Below are 27,312 nucleotides of genomic sequence, written 5' to 3'. Positions count from 1 at the left end.
ATGTGGGCTGCTTCTAGAAGCTGGAGGAGGCAAGGAGCCATTTCTGCCCCAGAGCTTCCAGAAGGAACACAGCCCTGCCAACACCCTGACGTTAGCCCAGTGAGACCAGTTTCAAGCTTCTGCTCTCCAGGACTGGAAGCGATCCATCTGGGTTGTTTTAAGACCCTAAGTTGGTGCTGCTTCATCTCAGCATCCATAGGACACGGATTCAGGAATGTAAACGGAGGTCTCTGAGACCCCGACAAGTGCCTGGTCCTAAGGAAGGCCCCCCCCACCCTGGGGGGCGCTCCACTCCGGGACCTGCCGGCCACACACAGCAGCCACAGTGAGTGCGAGATGGGCCTGCCCCGCCAAGCAGCCTCTCTCCAGGTGGCCCCAGCCTGCCTGCCTTTTTCCCTGGTGTGAATTGGCAGAAGTGTTGGTAAGCCGGTTGAATAAGGATCCGGAATGAAGGCCAGCCTGAGCTCGGAGCTGTGGAGACAGTGGGCATTCTGGAAGTAGACAAGTGAACACAGACCCCTGGTAACGCATCTTTCAGAAGAACCGGTCACCATTCTTCCAGATTGGATCCCTTCCAGGTTGGATCCGTTTACTGAAAACATATGGTTTGAATTTCCTGCTCTGAATTCTGGAGCAGCATGTTTTTCAAACCTTGCTTTCCACCTCCTGGGCGTTTCTCATTCATCTTTCAATCTCAGAGAAAGTCCCTTCACGATGGTGTTTTCTTGCAAGAGAAAGGCTCCTGTGCTTGCAGTCCCCAGCGCAGTCCTGTGAAGTACCTGCTGGGGGGGCTGGGGTTGTGCCTCCCAGGTCACCCCAGGAGGGGGACTCTGACATTGGTGGTAGTTCCCCCGGGGCAGGTGTTATTCTGCTGTTTGTAGCCTTCAGACTTCAGGTGCCTGAGAATCAGCTGGGAAGCTTGTTGAAAATGTAGATTTCCTGGCCTGGGAGGTGGCCTGGGGATCTGCATTTTAAGCGGTATCTTGGTGATTGTGATACTGGGGGGTCCTTGAGAAACACCGCAACTCTTACGAAGCCCAAAGGACATGTCTCACCCTCCACACGCCTTTGAGCTTTGCACACCTGGTTTGGGGCGTGCACATGTGAGTGCGTGCATATGTGTGTGTGTGGAGGTTTACCAAACGCTCCCTTGATACCAATGCAAGTCTGGTACTAAGGCTAGTCTGGGGCGAGTGCCTGTCACGTGGCCACCAATGGCAGTGTTCACTTACAGGCTGTACGGCTCTTTACCCCTTATTCCTGAAGAAGAAAGCGAGGCCTAGACTGTCAGCTTAACCTGCACAGCCACACATGCTTATTAAAGACAGAACACGCGTTCTAGTTGAGCCGGACTCCAGCACCCAGGCCCCGGTTGTGAGAACTGGAATCTGCAGGCCCCAAGCCTCCCTTTCCTTCCATGGACTGTGGCGATGGTGCCGTATGGCGAGGGGACATGCCTGGGGGCACCGGTAATAACCACTTCTGCACTTTGAAGAAAACAGAATCGTGTGAATGATTTGATGCTGTGCATTTAAATAGTGTTGTAATCGGATTTCTTTTCACCCTCCCCTTCTTTCTCACCTCTGCCCCCTTCTCTCTCTCCCTGCCCCTTTGAAGACTCTCGCTCCCAGCTGCCAGCTCCTCAAAACCCGAAGATTCGCCTGTACAATGCCGAGCAGGTTCTGAGGTGGGAGCCGGGGTCCCTGAGCAATGACACAAGGCCGGTGGTCTACCAGGTGCAGTTCAAATAGTAAGCTGGATCTTTCTGTTGGTATCCTGATGGGGAGTGGCGCGGGGAGCCCCACGGCCGGCGGCTCGGGCTTGCCTTTTGGCAGGATTGCCGGCAAATCCACTGGAAGCAGATAGTTCTCTTGTACTTTTTAAATCTCCAAGGACAGAGATTTCACAACCTCCCACTCACGCGAAGGCTTTGGCAGCCCTGGGGTCAGACACTCTTGCTGTCTACCCGCAGGGTGTCTTAGCTGGGGGGAGAGACTGTTCTCGTCGGTTTCAGGAGAGGTTCGTACAGGAGGGCTTCCTGTCTTGAAAGGGCAGGAGGCACTTGGAGCCTTCATCTTCAAGTTTTGAAAATCTGGTTTAGCGAAACTTACGGGCCAGATTTGGCCTACTAAGGAATGTATTCACTTAATTACTACTAATTCTCGATTTCTAAAAGGGGTTTTTCCATTTCGCACACTCTTCTGGCCCCTCATTCTCTGTCTCACCTACTTTCACGGTTTATCACCACTTGGCGTGCAGCAGAAACATGTATGGGAAGAAGAAAGGCAAAATCGAAGACCTCAGTTGTTACGTGTTTACCATGTTACATAGGTTAAGAGAAGACTAAGTTAAAATTATTGGCCAAGTCATTTTATATTCCCAGTTACACCACATTTAAGGGAATGGTAATGCTCGGTGCTTGGGAGAGTGTGGCTGAGGAAGATGGTGCTGGATGTGGGTAAGTTAGCACAGCCCCCCTACAGCGGAGTCCCCCACGGTATAGCGAGCGCCTTGGAAATGCCCACGTGACTTTCCCCTACGCGGGTAATACAGGCCCCAGCAGAAAAAGGGGAAAAAATGGGTGCCTAGATGGCTCAGTCAGTCAAGCATCCAACTCTTGGTCTCGGCTCAGGTCACCATCTCCCACAACTCGGCTCAGGTCACCATCTCCTGGTTGTGGGATTGAGCCCTGCGTCCGGCTCTGTGCTCAGTGCAGAATCTGCTTCAGATTCTCTCTTCCTGTCCCCCACCCTCTCTCTCTCTCAAGTAGATAAATAAAATCTTAAAAAAAAAAAAAAAAGATATACATTGAATATACATTCATGTCCATCAGCAGAAAAATGCCAGATTTCATCATGTGAACTAGTAGTTGAACAAGAGGCAACTATTAAAAAGGATAATTGTGTGTCATCTGGGAGCAGTGGCAACTGTGTAAAATTGGGACCATATCTGTGGTCAAGAACAGGGAAGGAATCTGGAAGAATTAGGGGCACTTAGTTTGTAAGTGGAGTACGTTTCCCGGTGACTCTTTTTCACCTTCGAATGTCCACTGTAACAACATTTGCTTAATAAAAATAGATTCTAAACCTGGGTTTAGGGGTTATCTCTGAACATTTAGCTGTTCCTCAAGCAAGTACCAGTATGACCTATAGTTAGTGGACCAGTCCATGAGGACCAGCTGCATAATTTGTGGGGCCGAGGGCAAAATGAAAATGGTGCAAGGCCCCTTGTTCAGAATGACTGAGAATTTCAAGATGGCGACAGCAGAGCATCAAACGGAGCGCTCCTCAGCATGGGGCGTTGTGCCCCCGCACGGGTCACGTGCCCTCGAAGCCGGCCCTTCTCAGCATTCAGTAAACATGACATCGTAGACCTAAACAAGATTTCGGTGACAGGAAGTCACAGCTGATATCCTGACTAGCATTCCTTAGCCTTGAAGGGGGAGGTGCATCTGTGGGTCAGCAGAGCACCAGGAGATAGCAGAAATATTCCTTAAAGCCTTTGACGCTTTCCTTTCGCGGACTAACATGTTGACTTTGTTTCCTTTTTGGAAAGCATTTTGGAGATATTTTTTCAGGATAGAGATTGGAGATATTTTCTCAGGAAAGAAGTCGGTTTTGGTAAAAGAAACAAAGGATGGGGTGAATGTGAGCGTCCTTGTTTGGAAAAGTTGAGGGGTAACAAGAAACTGAAACCAGGGCGGGTCTTGTTTTCTTTTCCAATCGCAGAGTTGATGAGAGGAGGGCCTTTGCTCTTGTTTTGGTTTTAGAGACTTGTACATGTTTGGTACATTTTAGTGACATGAAATAATTTCATTTTGAGGCTTGTGGGACTTAAAATTTTTCCATCCTGTTTCTCTACAGTAAAGCGTTACTGTAATTAGAAATGAAGGTGCCTGCGTTCTGGTAATACAGTAGCCAAAGCCAGAATTATACCGAGCACTGTGGGAAGATTTCAGGTTTAAATCAGGAGTTGCAGAGACTGTGGCCTTCAGGCTGTGTTTGGCCCATGGTGTTTAATTTATTTTCCTTACCAGTTAGTGCCAACATTAAAAAATCTGGAGATTTCACCTTAAAAAAACTTGACCTGACCAGCCCAGTCTTCTGAAAACGTTTTCTCATTTCATTTTTTTCTTTCTGATTTTAACAGCAACACGTGTTCTTTACAGAAAGGCTAGAACACCCGGAAAAGTAAAAAGAATAAAATTAAAACAACCCAGTGCTCTACAGCCCAAGAATAATCCCTACTCTCCTTCTGGCGTATTTCTCTCTAGACCTTTTTCTAAATGAATGCACTTGGTTTGAAAATGTGCCGGTGTATGCGTAAAAATGAAACAAAACTCGGTTAACGCGTTTGGGTCCTTCTTCCTTTTTTTTTTTTTTTTTCAACCAAACAGTTAAGTGTATGAGCACTTTTCCTCCTAATGATCTCTGTGTAAACATTTCTACTGCTCGTTTATTAGATGAGGCATCACACGTGATGTATTTAAAGCTTCCCCACTCACGGGTGTAGACGGTCACCAGCTTGTGTCCTCGCACATAAATCATCTATCTGATTGTTCTCTTAACATTTGTAGCAGAGGAATTGCTGGATCAGAGGGGAAACTGGCCATTTTTGGAAGTGATCTAACAGAACTGAACAGTGACGTCCATAGTTGCCCATCTGTGGAATAAATGATTTACATGTCAGCTGGCTCAACCTTCATGAGCCCTTGGGGAGGCAAATCCCATAATTTATCCCCATTTTATAGATAAGGGGACTAAGGAACGGACAAGCGAAGTAACTGGGATTTGAACCCAGGTAATCTGGCTCCAGAGTGTAGGTGTTCAACCACTATGTTGGGTTCCCTCTCATGATGAGGGCTGCTTTCAAACTGAGATAAATTCAGGGACACAGGCAGTCCCTGATGTAGCCGAGGGGGAGCCCGCGTGACTCCGGGGGTGAGACTCAGGTGCCCGGACACGCCCCAGTCAGGAGGCCAGAGTCTGGTCATGGGCGGGGCCACGCTCTCAAGGCTGCGCTCCTTGAAGTGGGGCCAACATCCCCTTATTTGTCCCCTTTGCGAAGAGAAGAGACAGGGAGGCGGCCTCCAGAACGCAGCTTCCTTTTTCACTCTTCCCCCTGAAACTGCTGTCATGTGTCAGCTGTCATTTAAATTTGGATGGTTTGTCCCCCTTTAGACCCCTTTGTGGAGAAACATTTTTCAAAAACAGTTCTGAGACAGGGCCAAGTTTGGAGGAGAGGAGAGGATGGGGAACAGGAGTGGCCCATTCCCTGCTAAATCGGGAAATGAGCCTTTGAAATGTGGGGAGCCTTTTGCCCAAGTTCAACAGCTGGGATCTGCCGGGGAGAAGGTTAGAATATCTCTTAAGTAGCTGTGTAACTTTTTAAAACATTACTTACCCCTTCTGAAGCACGCCCCCAACCTAAGGTGGGGGGGAGGGGTGCTTGTGTCTGGGCCCCCGGGGGTTGGTGGTAATATGAGTATGACAGCCATCTTCCACGGAAGCCATGGCCACGCATCTTGAAGTGGCCTTCATCTTGCCACTTGCCACTTTGACAGAAGTCTCCAGTCAGGGTCAGAGGTACACTTAGAAGCACGTGTGGTGTGTGCAAGCTCATGGCAGTGATCGCCAGCCTCCTCTCTTCGTCTCCGCTGGCCTTGCTTTCTAGGCCAGAGCTGCTGGGGAGGGGGGGTCAGGAGGGCATGGCCTGTCTCTACTGAGCACGCTGCCTACTGCCCCCCATTGAGGTTTCTAGCAGCCACCTCCCTGGTTTTTCTCAAGTCTGTCACCAAAGCTGGAGAGTAGAGTCCCATGTGGGGATGTGGCATTGGGACTCTGGGGAATGCATTGGCATTTGCAAGAATATGTGACCTTGTATTTAGCAGGGTTTTCATAGGGTGACTCAGACTTTAAATGGACAGCTGTAGGTTAGAGCGAACTCCACACTAGCAGGAAGCATGAGTGGGGTTCGTATGAACGCAGTCTCTTTCCTAAGACTTTGGCTCCAGAGGCCTAGTTTAAAGAATTAAAATCAGTTTCAGGACTGAATGGGAAAAATCTGATAAGAGACTTGCATCCAGAATATATAAAGAACTCTTACAATTCAACAACTAAAAGACAACCCAATTAAAGTACAGAGAAAGGGTTTGAGGAGACAGTTCTCCAAAGAAGATATACAAATGGCCAAAAAATACATAAAAAGAGGTCCAACATCAATATTCATCAAAGACATGCAAATTTAAAGCCACAGTGATCTACCACAGCACACCCACTAGGATGTAAAAATAATAATAAATAAACAATAAAAAAAGGCATAATGACAAGTGTTGATGAGGATGTGGAGAAATTGGAACCCTCACACACTGCAGCTGGGGACGTAAAATGGTGCAGCCACTTTGGAAGACAGTTATAAACAAGAGTTACTATGTGACCCATCAGCTCCCACTCCAGGGCATTTACCCCAAAGAATTGAAAAGTTATGTCCACAAAGAAACTTGCTTGTGAGTATTTCTTAGCGTTATTCACAACAGCCAAAAAGTAGGAACAGCCGACACGTCCAAAACAGGTGAATGGAGAAACAAAACGTACTATAAGCATATGCTGGGTTCTTACTCGGCCATCAGAAGGACAAAGTACTGATGCTAGAACGCGCATCACGCCTGAAAACACGCTAAGTGGAAAGAGCCGATCAGAAAAGACCATGCGGTTTACAAGCCTGTTTATAAGAAATGTCCAGGGGAGGCAAATCCGTAGAAACAAAGTAGATGATTAACGGTCGCCTAGGGCTCAGGGGGTTAGGGCACAGTGAGGAGTGGGTGCTAATAGGTATGGGGTTTCTTTGGGGAATGATAAAAATGTCCTAAAATTGATTGTGGTGACGTTGCACGACCCCGCGAAGCTACTGAAAATCATTGTTGTACACTTTTGCTGGGTGGATTCTTTGGTCCACAAATTGTATCTCAGTAAAGCTGCTTTTTAAAACATCAGCTCTGGGGAACCTGTTGGATATGGCAGAAGAGGGAAGTCTGTGAAGTGAAAGCCTTTTTTTCCTTTGCAGCCTCTCTGGCAGTAGGTGGTACGACACCGACGACATAGGCGTGAACTGTATGAACGTCACCAAGACGGAGTGTAACTTCACCCCATCCAGCCTCTCACAGGGTTTGCCACTGTTTTTCAACGTCTCTTTACGCGTCCGAGCTAAGGTGGAGGACCTCGTTTCCCCCTGGCTGACGGTGCCTTGGTTCCTGTACTATTGGAATGGTAAGAGAACTTGGCTGTAAAACGTCCTTTATCATTTCCAGGCTTTCTTCGCTTTACTCCTCACTGAGCAGTGCGGCCTCCATGCACCCCAGTCCTGTCTCTCATCCCACACAGCCAGCAAACAGGTGGGTATGATGGTCAAACCCAAGCACTGAGCCTGGAGCCTGGCGCTAGAGGAGTTGATTTGCTAGACCAGGGGCTGGCCACCCACAGCTTGTGGACCACAGCCGGGCCACCAACCTGTTGTTGTAAATAAAGTTTTATTAGAACACAGTTTCACCATCTTTTAGCAGTGTATGGTCTGTGGATGCTTTCAAGCCAGAGCGGTAGAGTTGAACAGTTGCAACAGGGATTGCCTGGCCTGCGAAGCCTAATTGACTAGGGTGCTTTACCAAAAGAGTTTGCTGACCTCTGGGCTGGATGGGACACTAGCTTATTGGCTTCGGTGATCACCCTCATCTCTTTGGCACAACTTCCTTATGTTCAAGAAAGACTTTCATTTGGCCTTGAACAGTGCCTGACCCATCGTGGATATGCTGTAAAGCTTCGTTGAATGAGCAGATGTGCTCCCAGAACTCGGTAGGGGGTGTAAGAATCGACAGATACTAGTTTGTACGTCCGCTCCTTGCGCGGTTCATTTCTCACCCAGTCAGCTGTGTCCCAGGTTTCTTTAGTGTTCATGGTTTAGGCAAGCGACGTATGGGGTCCCGATCCCAACAAACTCAGCAACGGTAGAAGACCGTTGAGGAAACGTGGTCACTGTCTAGCTATTCGACGATCTAGTGAGCAATTATTTTTAGTTTATCTTAGGTGTTATCGTGGTATTTTTATGTTTTTAAAAATGGGGAGGGTGTCCTATCCTTTAGAGACTCATACTGGAGTAGTTACACATGAAATCCAGAATAATCTAGAGAGTGGAGGCCTGAGGGCAAAGGGGGCGAGGGGAACAAAATTGGCCATGACCTCAACGGTGGGTAAAAGTCGGGGTGATGAGGCCATGAGTTGTTGTTAGGGTGTTCCCTCCCCTTCCTGCTCGGGATCGTCTGCAATAGGAAACTAAGAAGAGCAATCAACCGTTTGTGCCGGACGACGCTGGGATGGAAAGAGCAGACAGTGCAGTCCCCGCGAGCTGGGCATTTACCGCGGGGTAAATGTGCAGAGAACCAGCGCACATCTGAGCTGTGCAATGTCACCTAGGTGGAAATTATTCAAGAAAAAAAGAGAGAGTAATGGTGGTCCCCGGCCCTGGCCTGGGAGAAGAGGACCGGGAAAGGAAGCAGGGCCTGTTGGGATAGTCACTTGTCCGGTGCCAGCCAGCAGCCCTGTTCTTCCGGCCTGAGCAGGGCAGCCCTGTTCCCCGGTCGTTCCCGGCTGGGAAGTCGTCCCCTGCCCCTCACTTGTAAAGTCCGAGGCTGACGTGTGCTCAGCTCCCATCGCTGTGTCCTGCCCTTGTGCAGTTGGGGTGCGTGACCAGCACGAGGGTGCTTTACCGAGCACGTGCGTGGGGAGCAGGAGATGGCTGCAGGGGCCAGGCTGGGCATCACGTCGACCTACGTTCAAATCCCAGCTCTGCCCCTTCCTGGCGAGGACTCTGGGCCCCTGCGATCCCCTCCAGGCGTCTGTTTCTGCCTGTGGGAAATGAAGATGACCTTCTGTGGCCGGTACCCAGATCTGTGTGGACATGTGAAAGTCCATGTTGCCGGTTTACAGTAAGGGCTTCGTCCATGGAAGCTGCTCTCAACAGTCTCATGGATAATTGAGACTTCCTTCCATGTGTTGAGAGAAGGCATATTGTTTCCCCCTCAAGAGACAGGCTGATCAGGCTGGTACCAGACCCTGGATCCAGAGCTCTCAGAAGGGCAGGTCTGTCTGCACAGATCTTCCAGAGGACGGAGTGACTGGTCACAATGGCACCTTAGCTTTCAGGCCCACTGCCGTGTGTAAATCCCAGAAAAGTCTAGAGAACGTGTCCTACGGAGGCGAGAAGCCTGAGGCAGGCGACCGGGCCCTGCCGCTCAGCACCTTCCCGGGTGCTGGTCACTTGGCTGTCTCAGGGAAGCTGGAGGGTGCCTGCAGCCAGCATCTGCGAGCCGGTTTCACAAAAGCTGCTCGCCCCTTGCAGCTCATCCGCTAACATGGCTCCGGCCGTGGACCAGGCCGGCCCGGTCCCTGTCGAGACATAGTTCCTCCACCACCGCGCAGGAGATCGGAGGGCAGGCTGCAAACCCCGCAGGGAGCAGTTCCTTCCGCACAGAGTAGGGTGGCCCAAGCGGACGCCAGAGCCTTGCCCAGGCGAGAGCGTGGCAGGCGGGAACAGTCGTGAACACAAGACCATTCACAGTGATTGCATCGCCTGCACGTGCAAATGGTGCACGAATGGACCTCTTAGAACCTGTGGGGCCCAAGCTACACTCAGTCTGAAGTGCTTGTTTGATAAATGCTGGAACCCTTCCTTTATAACGTTTTCGACTCACAGTCCTGGACTGTCCCGTGAACTATATGAAAAGCTCCAACGAACAGACTTCCGCCGGCACTACATTTAAACATAGTCTGACAAGAAGCTAGGAGACACAGATTTAAAGGTTTATAAATACCACTTTTGTTCATTTTTAAAGAAATTATAGGAATGGATATTAAAAATAAATATACAAAAGAGCTAGGTGGTAGGTAAGGGTAACAAAATCCTGTCCCCCTCTCCATGAAAATCTGATCTTTGGTTAACCTCCCAGCCGTTTCTCTGGAAGCCTGATCAAGGTGACTGGCAGCCAAGTTCCTAGGCGGCGTCACTGATGGCAAAATGAGCCCTGATTGACAAATGGCACCCGCCTTGGGACCCTCTTAAATACCTGTTAGGGAGCCATGTCTTCAGCTGAGAGCGGCAATTCTTGTAACTGCGTGTATCCCTCGCAGGGACTCTGGAAACTTCTTCCTGTTGTCATTAAGAGATACTGGCTCTTGGGGCTTTTAAGCCTGGGAGGCTTCTGTACTGGCCTGTTGGGGGCCTAGCTCTTTGCATGGAAGCTGTGTCCTGGGGTGGGGGTGGGGGGGTGGAGAGACTGGCTCTAGGCCACCATGTGGACTGCCGCAAGGGCCCTCCTGCCGCCAAAGATGAGAAGTCCCTGGTGCTGCACTGTGGCCCTACTGGGCTTCCTGCCCCGTGGCCTTCCACGTGAAGCTTGTGCCCAGAGCAGTGTCTGGGAGTCTTGTGTGCCTGAATGCGATCTCATTGCGTTTATAAATGTGTGTGTGTGTACACACACCGTATATTATATAAAATTACGTGTGATAGGAGAAAATAAAACAAGATGCAGTCAGAGAGGGAACCAAACCATAAAAGATGCTTAACTCTAGGAAATAATAAGGGTTGCTGGAGGGGAGGGGGGTGGAAGGATGGGGTAACTGGGGGATGGGCATTAAGGAGGGCACGTGACATAATGAGCACTGGGTGTTGTATGCAACTGATGAATCACTGAGCTCTACTTCTGAAACCCATAATACATTATATGATGATTAATTGAATTTAATTAAAAAATAAAAAAATAAGATTGTATGTTGTGTTATATGTATATATATGTGTATGTATTTATATTTTGTGTTTGTGTTCTTTACCGTATTTCAGTGACCGTTGGACCTCCTGAGAACGTCTGGGTGACCCCAGGAGAAGGCTCCCTAATCGTCAGGTTCTCCTCTCCCTTCGACATCCCTGCCTCCAAGGCCACTTTTCAGTATTATGTCCATTACTGGGAAAAGGCAGGAATCCAAAAGGCAAGAGCATTTTTCTACTTCGAGTTGATTTTCTTTCCTTTGGACTTTCTGATACAGCAAAAGAAAGTAAACTTGAAACTGGACAAGGAGGACAGAGCATCTCAGTGTTGCCTTAGAGTCTGAGCCCTGAATCGGGTTTAATCCTTCCCCTCAAGACCTGAGCTTCTGCTCCCTATGCTGAGCCTTCCCTTCTGCCAGGTGGCTCTGAAGGCCCCTGTCTGCCTGACAGCACGTTATTCCCGTTGTTTGGGGTGTGCACGTAGCCCCTGGGGCCCTCAAAAGCCTGGAGAAGGTTCTAGAAGGCCTGTTTCTACAACAAGGAATCCACCCCTGCAGTCTGCAAGGTTTATAGAAATTGCTCTGGTTTGAGTGATTTGCAAAGAGAGCATATGTGAACAGGTAGAAAGTCTACTGCAATGAGAGAGAGGGAAGAGGACGGAGGGTGGGGGAAGGTTCGGGACATCTGGGGAACTGCAAGTGCTAGGGTCCGTCAGAAATGCAGGAGGGGGGGCGCCTGGGTGGTGCAGTCGTTAAGCGTCTGCCGTTGGCTCAGGGTGTGATCCCGGCGTTCTGGGATCGAGTCCCACATCGGGCTCCTCCACTGGGAGCCTGCTTCTTCCTCTCCCACTCCCCTGCTGTGTTCCCTCTCTCGCTGGCTGTCTCTCTGTCACATAAATAAATTTTAAAAATCTTAAAAAAAAAAAAAAGAAAGAAATGCAGGAGGGGCTGCGGCAGGCTGTTAGGCTGACAGAGATGTGTCAGACGGGCAGAGCCTGGTCAGCCCCACAAAGTACAAGGGAAGAGGCCGGCCTCCAGTCGTCCGCAGTGCCTGATTATCCAAGCTGCGTATCGTGAGGTTTTATTATCTATGTAAGCGTCAGGGTTTCCCAAACTCAACAGTCTTAGAACTGTTTTGTTGTGTTTTTTGTTTTCCGGTTTTATGGTGATATCACTGACATTCATCGTTGTATAAATTTAAGGTGATTATAGTTTTTTTTATAATAATGAGAGCTTGTGTTTCTCGAGAGCTTCCTTTGAGTTGGGCCCTGGGCCAGGCATTTTAGATACATCCTCTCATTAAGTCTTTCACAGAGAAGGAAAACCAGTCGGTTGAGTAAGTTGCCTAAGGTCAGCAGCTGACAGCTAGCACATCGGTGAGGTCCAAGCCCAGACTCCATGCTTGGCAGTTGTTTTCTTTTTCTTTTTTAAGTTTTTACTTATTTATTTGCCAGAGAGAGAGAGAGTGCATGCACAAGTAGGGGGACGAGCAGAGGGAGAGGGAGAAGCAGGCTCCCTGCTCCCCCACACGGGGATCCCAGGACCTCGAGATCCTGCCCTAAGCCAAAGACAGACGCCTCATCGACTGAGCCTCCCAGGCGCCCCCAGGCTCTGAAGAGCTTCTCCCACATACTTCACATTTGTACTTCTTCCTCGTTTCTTTACGGTGAATCTTAAAACATTGAGGAAGGCAAAATTCACTGAAGAATAGACTCTTAACCCAAGGGGAAAAAAGAACTAACCATTTCCCTGAATCCAGAGGTCAATATCTGGTCAACTGGAATAGAGAAGGCCTGGAAGATTCCAGAAGGGTTTCCCCTTTCCCCCTTTTCTACCAGAGCAGCTCTACTTTGGACTTCTGTGAACAAAAGATTTTAGGGCTCAAATGAGTCTGAGAGCCACCAAAATATCTCCATTCCTGCTGTGAGTCTGTGTCCCCAAGACTAGCCCCTAGATTTGCTGGAAGGACCCATGGGACTTGGCATATGGTTGCTTTCATGGCCATGGCTTATTATAGAAGAACACAAAGTAAAATCAGCAAGGGGAAGAGGCACACAGGCCAAACTCCAGAGGAAGCCAGATACAAGCTTCCAAGAACCTTCCCCCGAAAGACTCAGAGAGGACACACTTAATTCCTCCAACAGCAAACTGTGACAACATGTGAAATGTTGTCTACCAGGGAAGCTTATCAGAGACTCAGTGCCCAGGGGTTTTACTGGAAATACAGGCCTCTTGTCCCCAGCACAGATCAAAATTCCAGACTCCTAGGACAGCAGGTGTTTGGCACAGAAAACATTGTTTTTACCACAAGCTGCCGACATTAGTTAGGGAATGGCAGGGACAGTTCAGGATTCTAAGTTCCCAGATGCCAGCTATGGTTAGCCTGGCAGGCAGGCCCTCCCAGGACAGTGGTCTCATGTCTCTGCAGTCTGTGATTCTGAATTCTAGTAATGCCAACTGGTGGCTGAAATCACCCCCAAAGGAAGTTTGTACTTAAAATTGCTTCACACGGTGGGGTGCCTGGATGGTGCAGTCGGTTAGGTGCCGGACTCTTGGTTTGGGCTCAGCTGGCGATCTCTGGGTCGTGGGATCGAGCCCTAGTAAGGCTCCACACTCAGCAGGGAATCGGCTTGCGATTCTACCCCCTCCCTCCACCCCTCCCCCACCACACTTGTTCTCTCTCTCTCTCAAATAAATAAATCTTTTTAAAAAATTGCTTTATGTGGCATCACCAGCAAAAATGTGTCTCCTCTACCCTGGCAGTCCGTCACCATGGAACAGAAGAAAAAAAATCATCGATGATCCCATTATTCCAAATAATGATTATTTTATGTGTTTAAAAATAAGCTGCTCTCCACATACTATTGAACGATCTGCCTGTTTTCGGTCAACAGCAGAACAGTTTCATCTCTGAGCACATGTGACTCAGTGGCTGTAGCATTTTCTTTTTCTTTTCTTTTTTTAAAAAAGATTTTATTTATTTATTTGACAGAGACAGCAAGACAGGGAACACAAGCAAGGGGAGTGGGAGAGGGAGAAGCAGGCTTCCCGCAGAGCAGGGAGCCTGATGTGGGGCTCAATCCAAGGACCTTGGGATCACTCGCTTAATGGCTGAGCCACCGAGGTGCCCCTGTAGCATTTTCTATTACATCTCAAAATAGGAAAGCAATCCTCTTATAAGAAATCCCATATTGATATATCCTATATATATAAAGATATAGCCTCTATATCTGTCCCTCCTTTCCCTGTGGAACAATAGCAACTGCCTAGGAGAGCGAGAAGCCATTGACTAGAGGGATCCAGAAGGGGGTGGACGAGGCCTGAGGGAGGCAGCAGCAAGGACCAGATGTGGGGAGGAGACAGAATCTCCGAGAATCTGGGATCCAGCTGTGTCCCGATTACATAACTCATGAATATCATGTTGACCAAAACTCTGTCAGAGGCATCAGCACATTTCAGTTAAAACTAAAAGCAGACTCAGAACTAAAGGAACATTATTTCCCATGGTGATTATTTTTCTCTGTTCGTTGACCAGCTCGAAGTATCTTGAATATTATATTAACCGTGAAGTACAAAATAGTGATTTAAAGTAAACGCACTGGGCATTGAAGCATTTTTTTTTAAGATTTTATTTATGTATTTTAGAGAGAGAGAGAGGGAGGGAGCGTGGGGGGGGAGGGATGAGCAGATTCCCCACTGAGCGTGGAGCCTGACATGGGGCTCGATCTCACCACCCTGCGATCGTGACCTGAGCTGAAACCGAGAGTCGGAAGCTTAACTGATTGAGCCACTCAGGCGCCCCATTTAAGGAGAAACTGTCATCCCAGGCATTGGGATTTGCTAAATTCTGGTGGCAGACCCTCGCGGCTGCAGTGGGTCCTCTGCGTCCCACAGCCAGGAGCACAGCTCTGAAGCCATCGGCGTCTTTCTCCACACGGTTCACCAGATTTCACACATAAAATGTGTCCACTGCAAGCCAGCGACTCCTTCAAACAGAATCTCTTTATTCTTTGGTGATGGTGTTCCCTGTGGATTTGAGGAAACATCGGAAGAGCTGGAAGTAGCTCGACCTCGTCTCTTTGGGTCATTTTCATATGTGCCTGTTGGCGTTTTTTACGTAGGTTGAAGGTCCTTTCAGGAGCAACTCCATCGTGTTGAATGGCTTGAAACCCTTGAGAGAATACTGTTTACAAGTGAGGGCACATCTGGTTTGGACGTACTACAACATCTCGAGGCCCGGACATTTAAGCAACGTATCTTGCTACGAAACAACAATGGATGGTAACACATGCCTTCTTGCGTCCTTTCTGAGCCGGGACAAGAATCCTCCCCAAGTAGTGAACCCGGGGCTGGCTTACGAGGTGGAGGGTGGTAGGAGGGGGGACACCCAGAGAGAAGGGACGAGAAGCCAGCGTGCAACTAGGTCTAACCAGCTCATGCTGTGACCCAAGGCAATAGCACCACCAGAGAGCTAACATGCTGGATTGTAGGACTGCTTGTACTAGTTACGCGCTCGAGCACGTGAGGCTGGGTGGAGGAGGGAGAGTATGCGTGCATTGCACGAGGACGCGGACAGCATCTAAGCAGCTGGCAGATGAAGAATGACCCGGTGTTTGTGTCGTGTGCGGGATGGGCCTCTTGTTCACTCTCGTGTCATCTTTTTAAGCCACTACCAAGCTGCAACAAGTCATCGTGATTGCCGTGGGCGTATTTCTGTCGCTGTCGGCGCTGGCGGGGGCCTGTTTCTTTCTGGTCCTGAGATACAAAGGCCTGGTAAAATACTGGTTTCACTCTCCACCAAGCATCCCGTCACAAATCGAAGAGGTATGTGTGCACATATCTAGCGGGTGACATGTCAGTCCTCCGTGGGCCCTGGTAACGCCCAGGAGTGTGGCAGTGGACAAAGCCATGGACACAGAGAGTGGGGTTAAAAGTGGTACAGGGTAGGGGCGCCTGGCTGGCTCAGTCGGTTGAGCGTCCAACTCTTGATCTTGGCTCAGGTTTTGATCTCATGGTGGTGAGTTCGAGCCCCACGTTGGGCTCCACGCTGGGTGTGGAGCCTACTTAAAAAAAAAACTGGTACAGGGTTATTTGTACACCCGTGTTCATAGCAGCTTTATTCACAACAGCCAAATGGTGGAAGCAGTGAATGAATGGATAAACAAAAATATGGTCTATCCACACAACGGAATGTTATTCAGCCGTAAAAAGAAAGGAGATTCTGACACAGGCGACAACACGGGTGAACCTTGAGGAGATTATGCTAGGTGAAATAAGCCCGTCACAAAACCACAAATACCGTGTGGTTCCACTTAATGATGTACTTTGAGGAGTCAGATTCACAGAGACTGAAAGTAGAGCAGTGGGGTGGTCAGGGTGGGGACGGGGAGATGGGGAATTAGTGTTTAATGGGGGACAGAGTTATAGTTTTGCAGAATTAGAACAGTTCCAGAGATGGTGGTGAGGGTTGTACAACCCATGCGAATGTATTTTATACCACTTAAAAATGGTTAAGATGAAAATTCTGTGTCATGTGTGTTTTACCACAATTTAAAACAATTTTTTTTAATGGCATGAGCTTGGTGAAAAGGTGGCCTGGTGTGGCCAAGAGATGGCCTGTAGCAGCACGTGAGACCTGTGCCTTGCGGAGAAAGCCCCCAGGACGCCTGGTGGAGGGTGGGAAGGCGGTGAAGACAGGGATCTAGAGTGTGAACTGTGCACTTAGAAAGATTCTGCAGTAAACGCACCTGGGCTGTCAGTGCAGAGCCTTGCACGCCGAGAGCTCGCTGCATGTTACTAGTATCTTGTAAGACCTGAGAAAGACGGGTGGACCGAGTCTCGTGGGAGGTTGATTTCCTGCACAGCCCGCGCCCCCGAGGTTCCCTGAGCTGGCCAAGCCCTCCAAGGGGGCTGATGGAAGATTCTTTAAAAGTATTTGTTTCTGGAGGTTTATTAGCAGTAAAATTGGGGTAAAGGTACTGGAAACAGAATCTTACTCTGTTGCATCTAGAAGGAATAGGTGTTACGCAAGGTCCAAGTCTGTAGAGAAAGAGTCGTGCTTCTAGAAAGAGCTGGAGTCCCTTATCCTCCTTCATCTGCCGTGAGGTAAAGTGCCCAGACATAATGCAAGTTGCATGTGAAGTTCCCCACCAGACCCTCCAGACAGATGCTGCGTGATTCCACTTCCATGAGGCATCTAGAATAGTCCACCTCATAGAAGCAGGGGTAGAATGTGGTTACCGGGGGCTGGGGGAGAGGGACCCAGGGGGCTGCTGTTCAACGGGCATGAAGTCCCAGTTAGGCGGGGTGAGTGAGTTCTGGAGATCCGCGCACCACCGGGCCTAGGGTTAGTACTGCACGGTGCGCTTAAGAAGCTGTTGAGAGGGTAGAACTCGTGTTAAGTGTTACCACAAAACAGAAAAAACAACCACCCCAAACCTTCCTCGGTTCATGTTTTCACACACTAACAGCCTCAGTGGGTCTCAGAATCTTACTTGCACGCAACTCTCTCCCACAGAAGAACCCCCAGCAGGTCCCTCTGAAGTCAATTTGCCACTAGCCGTTCCTCTGGGGCGTCGGGCCAGAACAGGAGTCTTTCGGTTCGCTTTCCTGGGAAAGTGTGAAAAATAGATATCAAAGGGCACTGCAGTTACACGAGAATAATGAATCAGGTTTCGCTTGTGTTTTTGAGGTTTCAGAAGCGCACATGATTGGTTTACGTTCCTGTCATCAGTCAGCTCGCAGTCACTGTGTGTTTCGGTGTCTTCTCGGCACGTCCGAGAGCGAGGCAGGAGTTTTCTCGGTCACTCGGCAACGAGGTTGTGGTTCAGCCTGGAGCAGAGGCCGGAGGGAAAGGGTGGGGGGGGGCGCCATGAGGCCCCCTGCATCTCTCCCTGCTTCTCTGCTTGGTGTGTGTTGTGTGAGGTGCAAGTGACGGATAGGTGGAGGGGCTGAGGAAAACACTGGCCAACTGTCCCCCTTTTCTCCCTTGAGGGGTGAACTGGAGGCCCCTCATGCCCCCTCACTGGGAAGGTAGAGTTCCAGAGCCACTTGGGGCAGAACAGTCCCCAAGGCTGCACCAAGGGCAGGAAGTCACACCGTGCTCTTCCCGAGGTGTGGTGTGACCACGGTTGGCCCTCCGGTTCCTGGTAAGCTTACTGCTGACAGGAGGAGCGCGCTCGCTCGGGAAGCTGTGTCCGCGGTGGTCAGCGTAGGGAGGTGCGCCGGAGTCCGGCAGGGCCGTGCCGACTGAACGTCGGCAGAAGGTCTGTGTGGAACTGAGAACTAATGCCGCTGTTGGTTTGCAACCTTTTCAAGTATTTAAAGGACCCGAGCCAGCCTATCTTAGAGGCCCTGGACAAGGACACGTCGCCAACGGATGATGCCTGGGACTCTGTGTCCGTCATTTCGTTTGCAGAGAAGGATCGAGAAGCTGCTCCCCAAGGCACTTTGAACCCAAACTCTGGTCCGGTCTGCCAGCCTGTGGGATGAGGGCTCTGAGTCGATGAAGCTGCTGGTGTTCCTGTCAGGACTTTCTGGAGCCCAGAATCCCATACTCCTGTCCTCAAAAGGCCCATCAGTGGCTGAGAAGACGTAACGGGTCTCATGGGGGCGCCAAGCTTATTTTTTTTCTTTAAACTAAGAGTTTTCTAATCATACAAGTTTCTAGAATGATTCTACAGAGATATCCCAGAAAAATTAAGATTTCTCTTAAACACTAAAAAGACATGTAATCATTTGTTAGCCAAATGGCTCTGGCACGCCTCGGACGTTTTGTTCATCAGCAGCCAGGACACGGGGTCCTCTCCTTGACACGGCCCCTTGGGCAGATCATGTCACCTGTCCCAGCCTGTCCCAAGAAGGGACATTAAGTGGCCCTTCTTCCTATCCAGTCACCCGGTTTAAAATGTGATTAGTCTTGTAAATAGTTTCCTAGTGACTTAAGGCTTTTTTTTTTTTTCAAGCTAGGAATAAAAGACTGTGTAATTAACTTTTTAAAAGTCGTGTGAAGTTTCTCTTTTCCACTTTACTTTCTTTATTTTGGCCTCCTTCATCTCTGCAAAGTTGTTTTTTTTTTTCCCTACAAAGTGTCAACTTAAGATGACTCTCTCTAAATTTCGGTTTTCTTAAGTAACAGCCAGTTGAGCTCCCAAGGCTTCATGGTCACTCAACGAAAACTGTCTACGTGCATCCCTTGGTCCCTTAGGAAGGTATAAAGGGGACCTTCAGAAGCTGCATGAGCACGTCGCCCGAGATGACTCATGTATTGACGAAGGCAGGGGCTTATAGGCAGGAAAGAGAATTCGCTGACGGTCCAGGGGATACCCACTGGGCATGTGCGTCTTCTGATCGTGTAAGTATTGACAGGTTCTTTGGTTCAAAGGCTTTGGATTAAAAATCCGTTTCTGTGACTCTTAGCATCTATTAGGTGCCCCTTTGTCGGGACCGGTTTGGAGGAAGAGCTGGTAGGTGGAGACTATGAACCCATACCTCGGATCCTTGAAGGGATTTAAGAGAGAGGACCTTCCTCTTTGGGGCCGTGGGGTGAAGCCCCGGGAGGGTAGGAGGACATGACGTATGCTGCAGAAAGCAGGCTCAGAGTCTGAGCCCAGCAGAACGGGGGACAGATCAGCTCTGTTAGAAAGGAAGCGCCTGTGGGCCCCCCTGTGTGGAAGGGAGTTGGTTCCAGCGGGTCGGGGGCTAGCAGGCTGGCTCCGGGGACCAGATTCTGATAAGGCTGACCTGGCTTCGGGGCAGAATCTGTCCAGCGGCCTGGAGCAGGTCAGTGTGGTTCAGGCCCAGAAAGGCCCTTCTTAGTTGAAGGCAGCGGCTTAAGTTCATGACAGACTCAGAGGCCAAGCCCAGAGCCAGCAACGCTCCCAGGGGCTGTGTGGGGTGAGGCTCGCCCCGTCACTGTGTCAGAGGGGAGAGGGTACCAGTAACACCGCACATGCTGCCTCTCTGCGCCCCGCTCCACCACCTAACTCGGTGAACACCCCGAGGAGGTGGGGGGCTGGCCTATGATCCAGGGGGAAAGGACAGGAGCTGGTTGAGGAAGATTCTCCTTTTCTATTTATCTTCCCCTGAACCACCTGGTTCTGCTTTGCAAAAGGAAGGGCTAGTCAGTGGAATTCCTACTTATGCTAACTTGGGACTTCCAGTTTCTAGTCCAGCTAAGTAACCATAAAATGAGTCAGAAGCAATCTTCTCAAATCATTTACGACAAGGCACACTGCAGGCCATTCAGCAGGTCCAGCCTGCTCCCCTATTCGAAGCTAAGAATAGTTTCCACACCTTCAAATGGTCAGGGGGAAAAACATCAAGAGAATAGTATCTCATCACACATGGATGGTACGTGGAATTTAAATTTCAGTGTCTGTAAATAAACCTTGCTTGGAACTCAGTGATGCTCACTCTGGCTGTACCATCGCTGGCTGATTTTGCACCGCTGGACAGAACTGAGGTGGCCTACAGAGCCTAAAATATTTACTGTCTGACCCTTTCCCAAAAGTATCTGATGCCCCTTGATCTCTCCCATGAAGTGTTCACTGTACAGGAGAAAACAGACCCGCTCCCGTTATTTAAATGTCCCTGCAAAGGCGCCGTTTGACGCTGGTTCTCTTACTCGGGGCTCATGTATTACCCGGGAGAAGAGGGATTGAATTCTCGCGTATATTCCACAAAGCACCTTACGGACTGTGTCCCAGAGCAGGCTGGGGGCAGAGTGTAGGAGTGTGCAGGGCCGTGGAGGCGAGTGGGCCCTCGACCACGAATAGGGTGCCCAGAGATGATGGATTCGTTGGAACAAGGCCACCTCTGCCCTACGTTTCTGTGAATCAGACATCCGACTTCCAAGACACTTCGCTTTCAAGCGCGACCAATTGTCCAAGCAAACCCAAGCGTCCGGTGTTCCTGCGCTGTGCATAGCGCCCCCTGGGGGCCCCACGGTGCCCGGCCGTGCCGCTCGCCTCCAGGACGGCCGCTGGGGGACGCCTGTTACTCTGGTGGTGCTGAGGCCCAAGGGGGGAGGAGCCGCCGGAAGTGGGGGTGGGGGAGGGAGGCCCCCCCCTCCCCCGGGCAGGAGTCGGAGGCAGGGTGGTGCAGAGGAAGACGACTTTCTCTGGATCCGCAGCACACAGGCTACGGCACGGGCGAAATGGCCACTGCCAGGTCACCCAGCAATCGCCAGTGTAGGGAACATCCCAGTCTCTGGCCGGCGCTTGGGGCATCCGCCTTTGTGACTCTTATTTCATTTACAATCACTTATTTCTGTCCTTAGTGGTTTTTTTGTTTTTTGTTTTTTAAGATTTTTTTATTTATTTGAGAGCGAGCGAGTACATGTGGGGAGCAGAGACAGAGGGAGAGGGAGAAGCAGACTCCCCGCTGAGCAGAGAGCCCAACGTGGGCTCGATCCCAGGACCCCAGGATCATGACCTGAGCCGAAGGCAGATGATCAACCAACTGAGCCACCCAGGCGCCCCTGTACCCAGTGTTTTAATACATCTGCGTAGTCACTTGTTTTGCTCCCTTTGGCTGCTGGAGAACAACTAGATATCCCTTTGAGGCACCCCAGGGTCCCCCCCAAAATCAGTTTGCTGTATCCCAAAAAGCATATATTTTAGATGCGAGCATCCCAACCTGTCCTTGCCGTCTGGTGGGAGTGAGAATTCAGCCAGGCATTTCCCAGGATGCAGTCAGACCCCTGCTCTTCAGTGCAGACCCTCTTAAGAAGCAAGGGCTCGCTGATGGGAGCACAGGAGAAGGGATTCCTTCCTCCTCGCTTCCAGCCGTGGTGGGGGAAGACGGCCCGCTGCACGGGGAGCGCTCGCAAGCTCGCAAGCTGGTCGGAGCGGGTACCAGTGACCCGGCTGTGGGGTCAGCCGCATGCTGCTGCGGAGGGCTCTGGGCAGTGCTGGCTCTTCATCTGCCCCCTGGGAAGACGGCGAGCCGCGCTGCCTAGAATTCCATCCCAGGGTAGAAACACAGGCCGTAGTGGCTTCTCTGGGCCCCCCAATTATTAAAAAAAGGGGAGAGGCAGACCCCAAGGCTTATTTGCATACATACCTCTCGTTAAAACATAAACTCACTTACAAAAGATATTAACTATTTTTCCTTGTAACTGAATAGTGGTATGAATTAACAACTTATATTGAATATGAATATGAATTAGACTTGTTTCGTTTTTGCATTCAGGTGTTTGATACAGTCGGTGTGGGTACTAATTATATTTTTTATAGAGAAGGCCTAAACCCTTGAAGAGCTCATGAGTCCAGATAGGACGCTGAGGTCCTCATGAATGGGCAGGTGTAAGGGGCTGGCACACAATTCAATGAATCAATTACACCATTATGTTTCTTAACTAGTTCCTTCTGAAATGTTGCTGTGAAGCTTGATATGACTGTGTGTACCTCCAGGGTCCCCCAGACACTTCTCAAGGGGCCAGCCCCTTGCCAATGACTATGTAGCAAAGTCAAGGCCATACATGCAACTGCAGAGGTTGTGCAGTGCACAACCCTAGCACTGACATGTACGTACACAAATCACAAATGTACACAGCAAATATTAATAATCCTGATTGGTAAGCCCCTGAAGTTCCAAAAATACATTTGGTTCCTTTGAGACTTAGAATTTTCTCATGCAACCCTCTCAAAAGTAACGCTGAAGTTTCCATGTTAACCTGCAAAATCAGATTTAAAACTCAGTATACACCAGGGGCACCTGGGTGGCTCAGTCAGTTTAGCATCTGCGTTCAGCTCGGGTCATCATCTCAGGGTCCTGAGATCAAGCCCCACGTCAGGCTCCCTGCTCAGCAGAGAATCTGCTTCTCTCTCTCCTTCTGTCCCTCCCCCTGCTTGTGCTCTCTCTCAAATAAATAAATACAATCTTTAAAAATAAATAAATACAACATAGTATACACCAAATGCCACCAGTAGACTTTAGATGGTAAATTTCTTTCTACTGTTTTCCAGACATTTTCTATGATACTGTTCCTTCTTATAATGACATATCACAATTTTCATATACGATGAAAGTGCCGTGCTCTGGCCCAAGAGAAACTGGGACATAAGGGACTGAACACTAGCAGATCTCAGAATGCGGCTGGACTCCCTTCCTCTCTCGCCAGGCCCACCTCCGCATCTGGGTTTATCTACAAGCGGATGAGAAGCTTTATATATGTAAGGGAAGGACTATAATTCACTACACACATGTACATCCCATCCATCCTGTCCCAGGGCCACCTACTTTCCTTCGACTCCACATACTGCTGTTAGTAAACACATGTGAGTTTGTTCTATTTATTAAGTTAATCGGTCTCTGTCCACACCGATTACCTAAGTTAATTACAAAGGAGAAGAGAGAAGCTGGACACGACCAGGAGGGGACAGTGTCAGTGGTTGCTGAGAGGAGTACTGAAACCTGACAGACGGGGCTTCTGCGGTGTTCGTGCCAAAAAATGCATCACCTGTAACCGCGAGGGAACATCACGCGAACTTCAATTGAGGGGCAATCTACAAAACAAGGAACTGGTCTGCATGCTTCAAAAATGCTGAGTCATGAAAGACAAAGGCTGAAGAATTGCTCAGCCAAGAGCCCCTGAGGAGACACTCGAGCAAGAGCACTGTATGCTCAGAGACTGGATTCTGGAACAGGAAAACGCTCGTAGACCGAAGCGGGGCAATTGGCAACATTTGGATACGGTGCCTAGTGCTGTATCAGTGTTAACCTCCTGACCTTGGTATTGTATGTACAGCACTTCGGGCTTGGGGAAATGGACACAGAAATATTCAAGGGTGAAAAGGCATCACACCTGCAGCATTATTGTCAAACATCTCAGAAAACAAAAATAGACTAAAGCAAATGTAAAATGTTTCTATTTGGAGAATCTGAAGGTTGTATAGGAATTCTCTGAGTTGGGGTGCCTGGATGACTCCATCAGTGAAGCGTGTGCCTTTGGCTCAGGTCACGATCCCAGGGTCCTCAGATCGAGCCCCACCTCGAGCCCCGCATCGCATTGGGCTCCCTGCTCTGCGGGGAGTCTGTCTGCTTCTCCTGCTCCCCCTGCTGGTGCATTCGCTCGCACGTGCTCTCTCTCTCTCTCAAATCTTTTTTTTTTTTTTTAAGATTTCATTTATTTATGTGACAGCCAGCGAGAGAAGAAACACAGCAGGGGGAGTGGGAGAGGAAGAAGCAGGCTCCCAGCAGAGGAGCTCGATACCGGGCTCGATCCCAGAACTCCGGGATCATGCCCTGAGCTGAAGGCAGACGCTTAACGACTGCGCTACCCAGGCGCCCCTCAAATAAAATCTTAAAACAAATTTTTTTAAAATAAAGTCACAACTTTCAGAATGGAGGCAAATACACTTAACATCATCCTGAACACTTTCTGGCACTTGGAGTCGGTGCTCCCCAATCAAAGATGGGTGCTCTCTGCATCATCCCTGAGGCTCTGGAAGGCCCCTGCCACACCTGCTTGTAGAAGTTTAAAATACCTCGAAGAGGCATAGCTGATCATCTGATCACCCTATGTAAGATGACTTAGCTGTGTTTAAGCCGCTACAAAAACATAAGCACAGGCAGGCTCGAAAGCAAGCAAAACCCAAAGGACTCCTGACGGTTTTCTTAAAGGTGGGACGCCACCTTGTGCCAAGAGGCTAAAAAGTCATTGAAAGAGGAAGGAGCTTTTTATCTTGATGAAGTCCCACAAGTTCATTTTTTCTTCTGTTTCTCTTGCCTTTGGAGATGTGTCATGAAAAAAGTTGCTGTAGCCGATGTCAAAGAGGTTGCTGCCTATGTTCTCCTCTAGGATTTTGATGGATTAAGATACAGACGTAGTGAGGAGAAGGGCCATATGCACCCCAATGTTCATAGCAGCATTGTCCACAATACTAAATCGTGGAAGGAGCCGAGATGCCCTTCAACAGATGACTGGATTAAGAAGCTGTGGTCCATATATACAATGGAATATTACTCAGCCATCAGAAAGAACGATTTCTCAACATTTGCTGCAACATGGACGGGACTGGAGGAGATTATGCTAAGTGAAATAAGTCAAGCAGAGAAAGACAATTATCATATGGTTTCACTCATTTATGGAACATAAGAAATAGGAGGGAGATCGGTAGGAGAAGGAAGGGAAGAATGAAGGGGGGTAAACAGAAGGGGGAAGGAACCATGAGAGACTGTGGACTCTGGGAAACAAACTGAGGGCTTCAGAAGGGAGGGGGTGGGGGATTGGGATAGGCCGGTGATGGGTATTAAGGAGGGCACATATTGCATGGTGCACTGGGTGTTATACGCAAACAATGAATCATGGAACATTGCATCAAAAACTAGGGATGTGCTGTATGGTGACTAACATAACATCATAAAAAAATATTAATTAAAAAAAAAGGGGCACCTGGGTGGCACAGCGGTTAAGCATCTGCCTTCGGCTCAGGGCGTGATCCCAGTGTTACAGGATCGAGCCCCACATCAGGCTCCTCCACTATGAGCCTGCTTCTTCCCCTCCCACTCCCCCTGCTTGTGTTCCCTCTCTCGCTGGCTGTCTCTATCTCTGTCAAATAAATAAATAAAACCTTTAAAAAAAAAAAAAGGAGAAAGGAAACATCCCTCCCTTCAGGCAAAGGCCTGCGGGAGAGATAAGGGCCCCCTTTTATTGAGCGCTTAACTGTTCCCAGGCACGAAGCTAGGCACCTGCTCGTGTTCATTCTCAAACAACACTTCCCAACGCGCAAACAGCCTTGGGGTCACAGAGCTAACGCGTGGCGGGGCCAGGTTTAGGGAGAAGTAAACCAACCTAGATATAAATGGTTCCCCAAGAACCCTAACTCCCAAACTGGAAGTCTCTGGGAACAATGCCACTGGGACTACTCCTCCTCCTTTCTCCATCCTCAACTCTTGGTTTCCTCTCAGGTTGTGATCTCGGGGTCATGGGGTCGAGCCCCGCTTGGGCTCCTGGCTCAGTGTGGAGTTCGCTTGTCCCTCTCCCTCCTCCTCTGCCCCTCCCTCTCCCCCTGCTCACCTGCATGTGCTTGCTCTCTCTCTCTCAAATAAATAAAATCTTAAAAAAGAAAAAAAATTTACAGGAAAAAAAGTTTTATGCTGGTTCAGCCCAAGGATTGCCCGAGCTGCTTTGACCATGACACCTGCTCTTCTCAAGGAACACGAGTGTTGTGGGGTGCCATGGGGAACGGCAGCTGAGGGAGGAGCAGGGCCCCACACTCAGGAGCGAAGGGCCTGAGCTGGGACCCCCATCCGAGGGCAGGTTACTTAACCTCTCCAGACAGAAGGTCCAACCTCCAAACCGACTGTGAAATGAGAACATGTAGGATGCAGTGTTTGCTGGGGAAGGTTACGGAAAAGATGGGGCTGCCAGCTGACCTGAGAGCTGGACCCCGGCCCTCGAAGGCTCGTCACCCCCTCCCCTGTCCTTGGAATGTGGGTTCCCCTGGCCTTTCCCGCTCCCAGAGGCTGCTCCAAGGACACGGTCTGGAGATGGTGAGGGGGGTTGGGAACACCTGTATGGTGCACGTGACTGAACCCGGGCAGGGCCTCTTTATTCATTTTCCAGATGTGGTGCTGGGGCGGGGACGGGGATCCATCCATCTTGCTGCTGCCCCAGACGAGCCTCGAGCCTCGTATGCAAGTTCCCTTGCTCATTAAACCTGCCACCTGGGGCGCCTGGGGGGCTCAACTGGTGGGGCAGCCAACTCTTGGCTTCTCCTCAGGTCATGATCTCAGGATGGTGGGATCGAGCCCCGTGTGGGGCTCCAAGCTCAGAGAGGCGTCTGCTTAAGATTTTCTCTCTCCCTAAAATAAATAATTTAAAAAAAACCCTTGCTTGCCACCTTGCAGCCTGGAGTAGCCTTTCTTTGGTCTCTCCCTGCCCTCTGAGGACAGGGCAGGCTTCGGTGGGGCCGGCTTCAGATTCCACCCGCAAACATCGTCAGTAAATGTCAGCTCTCAGTGTGGAGCAGGGAGATGGCCTTAAGCAACAAGGCCCTGACGTGGGAAGCCGGCGGCAGAGCATGGAGCGAGGAAAGAAATGGGCCGAGAGAGAAACGATGGTGGGAAAAGAACATGGTGTTGGAGGAAAACGAGGGCGCTCTGTAGCTACAGCGGATGTTCATTATTGGTAAGTCGGACCGCTTGCTAAAATACTGATCCGTCGCTCTCCCATCCATACTCGGGCACCTTCAGGCCACTGGCGCACATGCGTAGAGGGGCCCGCAACGCAGTCACCTGCCGGGCGTGATCCCAACCCAGTTGGACTCCGGGAAACCGCCTTTTTCTTGCTTCAGCGCTCATGCTGTGATCCAGGGCCCTTTCCGCAGTTGATTTACTGCCCTCGATTTACCGGCACATTTCTCCCATTCCGGTGTTTTGCTGATTTTCCCGCGTGAACCAGCCGCCCCCCCCCCCCCCCCCCCGCACGGTATTGAAGTGCTGTCTTGTGTTCCTGAGCACAAGCGGGCTGAGATGGGCCTTCCGGAAAGAATACCGG

The 27,312-nt window shown here is 49.8% G+C and overlaps 1 protein-coding gene across 2 annotated transcripts; it reads left to right on the top strand.

Moving 5' to 3' along the window:
* Positions 1 to 646: 646 nt before the first annotated feature.
* On the top strand, positions 647 to 26,717 carry IFNGR2 (interferon gamma receptor 2). Of its 2 annotated transcripts, none has more exons than XM_034656104.1 (7): positions 647 to 1,469; positions 1,618 to 1,750; positions 7,063 to 7,265; positions 10,885 to 11,030; positions 14,930 to 15,089; positions 15,475 to 15,632; positions 26,664 to 26,717. In XM_034656104.1, the coding sequence occupies exons 1-7, from the start codon at positions 1,418 to 1,420 to the stop codon at positions 26,700 to 26,702; spliced, it is 891 nt and encodes a 296-aa protein (XP_034511995.1). In that variant the 5' UTR covers positions 647 to 1,417; the 3' UTR covers positions 26,703 to 26,717. The 2 variants fall into 2 exon arrangements, with proteins under 2 accessions (XP_034511995.1, XP_019655595.2); XM_019800036.2 differs by lacking the exon at positions 26,664 to 26,717 and adding an exon at positions 18,126 to 18,798 and having other exon boundaries at positions 844 to 1,469.
* The last annotated feature ends 595 nt before the right edge of the window (positions 26,718 to 27,312 follow it).

Source organism: Ailuropoda melanoleuca, chromosome 1, assembly GCF_002007445.2.
Source record: "Ailuropoda melanoleuca isolate Jingjing chromosome 1, ASM200744v2, whole genome shotgun sequence".
Lineage (NCBI taxonomy): Eukaryota > Metazoa > Chordata > Mammalia > Carnivora > Ursidae > Ailuropoda > Ailuropoda melanoleuca.
Note: the sequence above shows the minus strand (reverse complement) of the source record. Positions and strands in the feature narration are given on the sequence as shown.

What these genes read in the sequence shown, in the direction of transcription:
- IFNGR2 (XM_019800036.2), top strand. Translation starts at nt 1,418, where the DNA reads ATGGACTGTGGCGATGGTGCCGTATGGCGAGGGGACATGCCTGGGGGC. An exon ending in TACCAGGTGCAGTTCAAATA is followed by an intron (nt 1,751 to 7,062) that starts GTAAGCTGGATC and finishes TTTCCTTTGCAG; the next exon opens with CCTCTCTGGCAGTAGGTGGT. An exon ending in GTTCCTGTACTATTGGAATG is followed by an intron (nt 7,266 to 10,884) that starts GTAAGAGAACTT and finishes ACCGTATTTCAG; the next exon opens with TGACCGTTGGACCTCCTGAG.